Below are 9,691 nucleotides of genomic sequence, written 5' to 3'. Positions count from 1 at the left end.
TTCTTTTATGGATTTTGAAGATCAACAAACCAGAATCTATTCCCGTGTTGTATTTTAATCCGGCTGATCTGAATGACTTTGGCTTTGTAAAATCCATTTTAAGAACTTTGATTATTATAATTGTTACTCAAACATAATGAAAAACATCTCAATGACTTTTTGCACTGAGAACTAACCTTTTATAGCACAAGCTTTTCAGCGTTAGTTTTTTTCCTCATGCCAGATCACATCTGACAATCCAGAGCACCCTTAAGTTGTGTCAGCAGCATTGCAATAATGATTCTCCCTGTGTACCACGCTCTGAACAACGCTGTACTTTTTAGCAGAATCATGCTGAAAAAGATGGCCAAGTCTTGAATAGAGTTAATGTGAAACTACATAATGATAAAGGAGACCCCTGCTACACATTCTAGCTGTTTCTGGTGACATTCTGGAGAAGACTAGAAAAGAAAACCTAATCCAAAACTACTGAGCTCCCTTCAACCCCTGTACCTCAAGGCACTTGCCTGCTCACTCTCTGCCATGAACTCCACCACCATTTTGTTCAATCTGATTTTTTTTCAATTTTGTTCAACTGGAATTACTTTAAAAACAGGCAGTGAGAAGAGAGCCTCCCTACATGCTTTAGTAGAGAAGCGAGGTAAAACGGCCTCCACGCTGCAATCCCATGGCGGTATTTCCCCCATTTCCTCACACGCTCCCCTCCCGCCCTGAGGGGCCGCCCCGCCGCAGCGCTTCAGGTCCCGCGCTACCAGCGGCCCCGGCTTCCAATTCTCCAACTACGCCGTTGACGCTATTCTCTCACAGCAGCCACCGTCAAACGCGGTACTTACGCTGTTGACGCAGGACCGGACTCAGGATGCTTGGCTGCGTAGTTTTTATTCACGAAGCGGGTCGTACGCAAAGAGCTGGTTGCTGTAGCAACTGGAGCACGCGGGCGCCAAAGGCGGTAGCGTAGCTGACAGGAGCTGTGGAGCGGGAACGATCTGAGGCGGCGACATATTGGTGGGACAGGGCGCCTTTGAGTATTTAGTCTATATTTCTTTTGTTTTGAAGAGAGAAGTGCGATTGTTTAGTAGTTGTTTTAACTTTGCAGCTGTTTTTCTTGTTGAACAGTTTTCAGTATTGGAGGGGTTGTATGCTTCTGTCAACTGAGCCGTTTTCCTTAGTGAGGGAAGGAGAGGTCAGCCACCACCGATTCTTTCTAACGTTAACGAATTCTGAGGGCGGATTCAAAGTAGACCCCTTTGAAAAGAATGCTTCTTTGAAAAACGGCGTTTTGTTTGTTTTTGCTTTAATACTGTTTTGAGCCCCTTCTCTGGTTCGGGACATTGGACTACTTCACTTTAACCCTTTGAAAAACATTTCCTCCCTCACCTTGCAATTTTAAGCTTTCTCTCTCTTTTTTTTTTTTTTTTTTTTCCCCTTTTACAGTGTTCGGTACAGAATTAAACCAAATAAGACAATTCAGCTGATGAACAGACATTAATGCTGATGACCATGAACCATTCCAGCCTCTTATTTCATAGCTTCCTAACAGTGAATGTGTGCTAAAATAGCTCTTCTGGACACAGAGCGCTGTTTAAAATCAGTAGTTGTCTTTGTGTTACATTATCTGTCCAGTCACCAGGTACAGTCATTTTGGAGTATTTTTAGCGATAGGGAGAATCCTTCCCAGGAAAATTTGGGATGGCACATGCTCGTATCTCAGCCAACCTCCCCCCTAACATAGATCCCACAAAAGCTCCTATTGCATTTGGAAAGAGAGCCCTTCCTAAACTGAATGAGGAGTTACACTCCCCTGAGCTGCTGACTCAGCAGCGGGCATTGATGGCACTCTGCGATTTGCTCCATGACCCAGAAAATGTCTACCAGGCAATAGAAGTAGGTAAGTGATCTGTTGTCATAAGCTTTGACATGGGGGAGGGGAAAACCACTTTTACTTTCATGCACTACTTTTTTTCTTGCGATATCTTTGATGACACAAAATGGCCATGAAATTTTTTCTATTTTAGTCTCTACTTGTTTTACTTTAGAAAAGTAAAGAATGTTATAATGCCATATACATGACAGTTATTTTAAGAGTATCCTCACTTTAGGATTTATTAATGGCACACTATAGGTTTTATCCACCCCTAAATACAAAAGTAGTACAGTATCTTTTTTCTTTTGTTTGTTCTGAACTTTAGCTAATGCCTAACATAGGCTAATAAAAAAAAAAAGCTTAATTAATCCAAAGTTAGAAACGCACTACCCACCACTCCCTTGCCACTTAGTTAAATTTCATCATGTTATCCACAAACCTTTCAGAAAAAAAAGAGCAGTGCATTTATGACTTTCTAATATCGTAAAACTACTAAATAGATTTTATTTAGAAAGGGCAAAAGAAAAAGCTTTTAGTTATCCTAGAGCAGGAAAAAAATACAAATTCCCTTTTTGTTTCCCTTCATTAGACATTTTCTATACATATGACATAGGACAGTGATCCCTTCCTATATTTTTCATGCTTGAGGTGCTCAAAATACTCACGTCAGATCCCAAAACAGTAACAGGCAAAAAAACTCTGATGAACCTTTAAATTAATAATTAATAAAATAATATTACCAAGTTCATTTGCAAAATACGTGAAGTTATCTTTTGCTGTTCATTCCTTCAGCAGTGGATAGCATGGCACATCCAGATATAACTTTACCAGAGAGAAAAAACCTCAGAGCTTTTTAGGCAGAATTCCTCGAAAGTATCATAGTGATTGTAGAATGAGTCTATAACAAAAAAAACCCTGGAATTTCATGAGAAATTAAGATACAAGACAATATAACCAAATTTATCATACTCATCAGGAATATATCTGGCCACTACTATTTTCAAAAGCTTTTATCCCAGCACTTGGAAGAATCCTAAGTTTGGATTTTTTGAGGGAAAAAAAAAAAACACATAAGCTTTTTCTCACAATTTTTAGCTGTCTCTTGTGTATCTACATAGCTCATTACGTAACACTGAAGAAGTCCTCTGGTTTGCCACTGCTTTATTCTCCTTTTACTCCCTTCACATTTTTTTCATCATAAAAGATACCAATAATCATGTTCAAAATCTATTAAGTTATTGTTTGATTAACAGTAGCTGCTGAAACCATGTGAGATTGTTTGGGGTTTTTTTTTGGTCAGTGCTATGTGTATATACACATAATCATTAATGGTTCACCAAATTTATTTCTGCACGTGGAAAGCAACACTGTGTGTTTTTACGGAGCCCATGCTACACCTAAAGAAAGTTTTTAAAAAATGCAGGTGTCAATCATGCAAACACACGCTTTTCTAAAAACTTTGATAGTTCCATTGACTTATTTTTAGAGTTATGTCACTTCATAAATATTTGCAAGATTAGGATTTATCTTGATGCAGAAGTAAGCAGCTTGTTTGTAGCAAGGCATTTTTGGCAGCAGGCCTAGAAACTTGGAAGTTTCTTCCCTACTTGAGATATGACAATGAGAGTTTTACCGCCAGGACAAGATGAAAATTCTGATTATTTGCACTTCAAATTGTGAGATAAAAATGAAGATTGCTATTTCAAGTTGATGCTGAAGGTAAGAAATGTTAAAATGAACTATTGTGTTTCACAGGATTCTTGGATAACCTGAAGACTTTGCTGCTACATCATGACAGTACTGTCCGACAAAAAACAACACAAATCTTCTATATAATGGCTATGCATAGTGTTGGCAGGTAGGTGCAATCCAGAGTTTACTGAACAGTATGGGAAGTGATAAAGACATTTCAGTGAGAAGTAAGAATAGAATTTCTAAGTTTTGGCAAGATAGGTGCAATGCAAATAAAAGCATTTAGTTAAGATCAAGCACCTCTCAAATATCTACGAGTTTTGCTATGCTTAGTTAAATCTGTCTTCCAATGTTATTTGTAGGCAAGGGTTAATACAAAATGGAGTGATTTCTGCCCTCACTGAGCTCTTGGATGATCCAGTAGACATCTGTAGGAAGAACACGCATCAGATTTTTGAAATGATGGCAAAATTACCTGAAGGTAGGGATTTTTTCAGTAGTTAAGTATTCAAATAGACAAAGCAGATACATGAATTTAACTGATGCCCTAAGTAATATCTTCCAGATTTGTTCCATTTTCCTTGAAAATCATATTTAAAAACAGTATCTATTCTATTTTAGCTCATCTTAATTTTCTTTAGGTAGTTTTCCTATGAGAATTTATTCTTTGGGTTCTATCAGAAAACTCTAAAACATGTGACTGTCATTTTCTTTTATTGATGGAGACAACTATGTTTTCTACAGCTATTTTTGCACTTCTAAAAATTTGCAAATTGTGTACTAATAGTGAGAATACTTACCCAAAATATAGAAAATGCTTTGCATAGATAACAAGTGAAATGCCCAGTGTTAACATGATACATCTGTGAATAGTTCTGTCTATGTATTGGGGGAACTGATCCTGCTAGATCTGTTAATTTTCTTAGGTCTTACGCAAGTTAAGGCTACCTGCTTAAGATACAGGTTGTGTGGACTGCACGCTTGAATTTCTGTTTCAGAATCTTGCATCAAAAATATACTTTATCCTCTTCTGTTCAAAATGATGATCAGCTGTTCATCATCGTGCACTAATTTCATAGTACACAGGGTTTGTAGAAAGTTTTTCTGGTGTTAGGAGGTACAAATTTTGTGAAATTACTTTTATGACTTCCCTGTTCCTTTCAAGCACTGGTGTAGGAGGAGGAAAATGAGCAAGTAAGAGCACCATCCATTGCGCTGTATATTCCACAGATAATGTATTAATGTGTCAGGGAAACTGCCTCAGGGTTTGGTGGCTGCTGAACATACCATTTTAGATATGAATTTGAGACTTACAGATGTACACTACAACTAAACTTACATGTAAACACCTGTCTGCTTTTAGGTTCTATCTCCCAAAACTCAGAGCATTTACTAAGTAATTTGGTAGTTTAGCTGTGTAAGCAGAAAACATTCACTGGAGGATGAATAAAAGCTGTAGGGGGAAAAAAAACAATTTCAGAAAAAAACCTATCCATGTGGCCTGAGAGGAAGCGAGGGCTTTTTTTTTTTCAGTGTTTGCAGTTAGACACTTTCTAAAAAGCATGGACTAAAATCAAGGGTTATATAGAAAGTATTTTATTAGAACTATCATTTCTATTTAGAGAATTACTGTAGCAGTAAGCAAAGCTAGCTCTTGGTGATGCCAAAAAATAAAACATTGCTTATTAAAAATTCCACATAAATTAAAATAGATTACCCAAACCAGAGGATGCATAATGGTACATCATGCTGCCATTCAGGTCTGTGCCCATTGTTCCATCTTTGTCCCTGCAGGCATCTGAATATAACATCTTAGGTCAGGAGCCACTGATGGGAACTGTCACAACTGTAAAACCAGTTCGGTGATAATCAGGAAATGTGAGATTATACTATACACGGAGAAATCAAGTTGCCTCCTGCAGTGGAAGGATTATCCCACCCCTGCTGAGCTGAGAACTCAGCAAAAGCTGAGAGCCAGCTGCAGCAGGATCTCTCCTCAAAACTGTGCCTTTGATTGAAGGCAAAGGATTCGCAGCAGCTCTGAAGTGAGCAGGAGTCTCTGCCAGACGAAGACCCGCTTCTAAATTGTTACAGTCCCAACTTAGTGAAAGTTGCCTATATGTACAGGAAAGGCTACAATTCTCTGAGTGGTACTTGCTTTTCAGTGAGGCTTCTCTTGAGCTAAGACTGATACCAGTTTCTTCGTTTTACCTCTCCCACTTCAGGTACTAGTGGCAGATAAGAATCAAGTTTTCCAAATCAAATTAACACTGAGACTTGTTTCAGGGAATGGTTCTGGAGGTTTGTCTCCAAAAGGCAGAAAGGGGTAACTAGTAGTATGAAAAGAGGGCATTTAAATAATTGTAAAATTAGTTATTTGTTAAATTCGGTGCATCAGTGCCTTCACTGCAATTTCATTTTAAATGTAGTAAGGACAGTTAGTTTATTAGAAACCTGATATTTATGTCTTCTTTGAATATATTTTTTTCTATTCATTAATGATTGACATTTAGTGTAATCCTAATATATTTGCAGTGATCATGCTCAGTGTGTATGTAGACCAACTTTTTTCCCCTATTCTGCCCCCTCCTATTCATAAGACATTAAAAATAAAAGTAGAGGCACTGTTTACATCTGTGAAGGAAGCAGAATTTAACCTTTAGCTTCTGATCATATATTCAAATCTCTCAGAGAGCATAGTGTGTCTAGCAGTCTCCTTATGACTTGCTTGAGTCATACCTTTCTAGGTGAAATTCTCTTCCAAAGCTTAATTTCTTCAGCTGTGAAATGATGCCAAATTTTGACCATTTTCTCTGTCAATGTTTGTGCTGTTAAAAGCCTCCAAGAATTCATCAGGATAGAAGTCCTTGACTACATTTAAGTTAGTCTTTATCATAGCTTTCTACAGACCAGATTTTCATACAATGTCCTTTGACAGCTGGGGAGGGGAAAGGGGGGGACAGAGATAGAAAAAACCTGCAATCCTCAGCCTGTCAGGTATGAACAGTCTATAAGATCAGTGGTGCAGAAGCTGAGCATGTTGTTTGTGAAAGCACCTCTGAGTAATTACCCTTGGAAAAAGTTTTTTTGCTGAGCCATGTGTTCTTTTTGTTTAAAGTATAACATATATATATATAAAAAGATAAGTGCCTGTATTTAAGGGCTGGAATTCCTTGAGTGGAATTGTGTTACTGTAGAATGGATTTGCGTACAGATGGCTACTTACAAGAAAAACAGAAAGGTGCTAAAACTGTTTTCTTTGCTGTGAGACAATTTGGGGTATTATCAGGGAGAACAGCAAATATTTTCCAATAGGTATTAAGAGCCACAAGGCCTGACGTAATTCATTTGACAAGTTACAGATACAGAAATAGTCTCTGCCTGGTAATTCAGCCTTGGAAACTGCCTGTCCTCCTCTCTGCATTTACTTCTACACCTCACATCCAGATAATGAGATAGGATGTACCTTGTATCAGATGGAGGAAGTCAGCAACTAATATACCATTCCACAGCTAGATTTGTGATGTTTTCTAGAGCTGAGGTAATTTACAGGGCCAATAAAGCAATATGTTCCACACTAGACAAAAAGAAACATAAGCTGTACGAGCACTTGGCATCAAGCGTAGCTGTTTTTGTTAACTAGGAAGTGGTCAGTGACTCCAGTTAGCCTATATACCAGGCCACCTGGTCTTTCTCCAAACAAGAGTAATTTAGGAAGATGTGGTTATTTTAAGCAAATCCACTTGCAGACTATTTTTGATTCCTAAATTTAAGGATGTACACCAGTATCCTCCAGAAACAGTGGGATCATTAAAAGCCAGAAGGTGGGAAAATCCACAAAGACTGGGAGAACACTGAGAAGCAACATTTCCAGAAGGAACAATAACTTAGTGACAAGAATTAATGGGCAGAAGACAAAAATAAGATAGATATATGTATTCCATAGAGGATAGAAAGGGAGAAGAACCAGCAGCAGGAGAAAATTAAGAACATTGGAAAAATTCATAGCAAAATTTTCACTCTTTGTGAAAACAGTTAGTCAATACACAATACTTAACAATGTTAGTGAAAGGGTGTTATGCAATGATAAATGACCTGGGCAATAACAACTGCAAAAATAGTTCTAGGGAAAAATCCCTAGGATATGTTTAATACTAGAAAAGTTTAATAATTCTTACCCATTCCCTATCCTGTCTTTCATGGGTACTTAATCCTTTTAGACAAAGATTGGGGTGGATTGGATGGGGCAATGGATTTTTAAGCTTGTCAGAACCTCTATTTGGGAAGAGTCCAAGAGGTAATATTTCTCCTACTTTATGGGTCCTCAATATCTCCGGTATTCTTTCCTTGGAAAATCATAACCAATTGGATCTGTGGATAAGGACTGTTTAAGGATACATTTTTCCCTTTGAAACTTGTTTTGCTGTATGGAGTGCAAAGGATAAAAGGACAGATGGCATTCTTATTGCAGCAGATGGAACATCTCTTCTGTGAATGTCATTGCTGCCCAGGTGAAGTGAAATCCCAGCTGTATGAATGCAGTTCTTTCAGGTGGCAGTGTGCTGCATCACAGCTAAACCTGAGAACTGAGAAAATAGATGCAAATTTAATTGCATGATTTATACAGGTGAATGACTAAGAGTCAAGGGATTTCATTTCAGCACCTGTCTTTGGGCCCAGACTTTTTAGTTTTAACTTCCCTGTGCCTCAGTTTTCTTATACAATCAGAAAATATAATTACTTTACTTTTGTGTAAACCAGAATTTATTTTAACATCTTGAATTCTTCAGATAGAAAACAGCGTAACCATGAGTTACTCAGAATACTAAGATCAAAAACATCATAGGAATTAAATTATTAGAGAGTTATATGAACTGATTATTTAAACATAATTATTTACTGCTTTATTCCTCCCTATGCCTATGGTTTTCTTAAGCCAAGTAGGAACACACAGCAGTGCTTCAATTTCTTTTCTCCTTCCCAAGATAGCCTTCATTCAATGAGAAATGTAACTGACTCCTTTTCTTTAGAAATATCCTTGGGCCTTTGTTAAACTTTCCTAGGTTCTCCACTTCTATCGTAAGTTGCCTGTAATACTTATATTGGAAGGATCTTCTTAGTTGAATAAAGATTTTTTTTTTATATAAAATGTCTCTTACCCTCCTCACAACTGACTACACTTTTGGTTTTAGTTTTCCTACCCATCTTTCTTACCCTGAAGTTATGCTGTAATGAATACCTGTGTTTTCTTGTCACTTCTTTCACTAGTCTGAAATGGCCACAGTACAATGAATGCTAAAGGTGAAGGAGGCATAACATCTAATAGTCCCTCCACTGGAAAAGGAAGCCCTGACTCATTTTATACATTTTTCACAATTCAGCTGGCTAGTAATAGGATATTATGATACAGAAAGCAATTTAAACTAGAAACACTGAAATTTCTCAAGTAAATGATAGCATGAAGTTTAAAGGATCCTGTACTAGCTCTGTGGACTGCACTAGCAGTTACCATGTATAGCTTTTAATAAACTCACCAAGTCAAGCAGCCTGACTGCAAATATCACAAGCAGGCAATAGCATCTCTCATTACAAGTAAGACCTAAATACTCCCTGTGTGGCATGACAAACCTTTTATACCTTCAAGGTGCAGCCTCATTGGCTCTCTTGCCTCAGTTCTTCAGGTGTAACAGTTGACAGGGAATGCTTAAAGGGGCCTTGTGTCATCAATACATGGATAAAATACCTTGTTCAAAATTAGATTTTTCCCCATTATCGATTATGTCTGGACTGAAGAGTTTTGAAAGTCTTAACGCATGACTCGAGCCCCAGAGAATATTTTTGGTTATGGTTATTTTCTCTAGCAAGGTTGAAAATTATTATTGCTTGAACCACTGCCTTCAAGAGTATTGTAGTTCTTTCGGTAGTCCCAGCTTATCATTAGCTTAAGTCTCCAGGTCACTTAGAAAAATCCTAGCTTGAATTTAGATATCCTCAAACAGGTCAGAAAAAGGATTCTTAAATATAGGGTAAGAAAGATCAGGACTTTTTGGATGCATTTTGTAGAAAGGCCAAGAAGCAAAAAAAGGAATGAAACTGTCCAAGTACTATCAAATATTTTCAGCTGGTCTTAGAAAT

At 37.6% G+C, this 9,691-nt stretch overlaps 1 protein-coding gene across 1 annotated transcript; it reads left to right on the top strand.

Moving 5' to 3' along the window:
• The first annotated feature begins 1,689 nt into the window (after nucleotides 1-1,689).
• On the top strand, nucleotides 1,690-7,595 carry LOC104167384 (rhabdoid tumor deletion region protein 1-like). Its single transcript, XM_009707630.1, is given in 4 exon segments — nucleotides 1,690-1,888; nucleotides 3,620-3,722; nucleotides 3,919-4,037; nucleotides 7,468-7,595. Coding segments are annotated over 4 exon segments (549 nt in total).
• The last annotated feature ends 2,096 nt before the right edge of the window (nucleotides 7,596-9,691 follow it).

Source organism: Cariama cristata, unplaced genomic scaffold (assembly GCF_000690535.1).
Source record: "Cariama cristata isolate BGI_N322 unplaced genomic scaffold, ASM69053v1 scaffold25849, whole genome shotgun sequence".
Taxonomy (NCBI): domain Eukaryota; kingdom Metazoa; phylum Chordata; class Aves; order Cariamiformes; family Cariamidae; genus Cariama; species Cariama cristata.
Note: the sequence above shows the minus strand (reverse complement) of the source record. Positions and strands in the feature narration are given on the sequence as shown.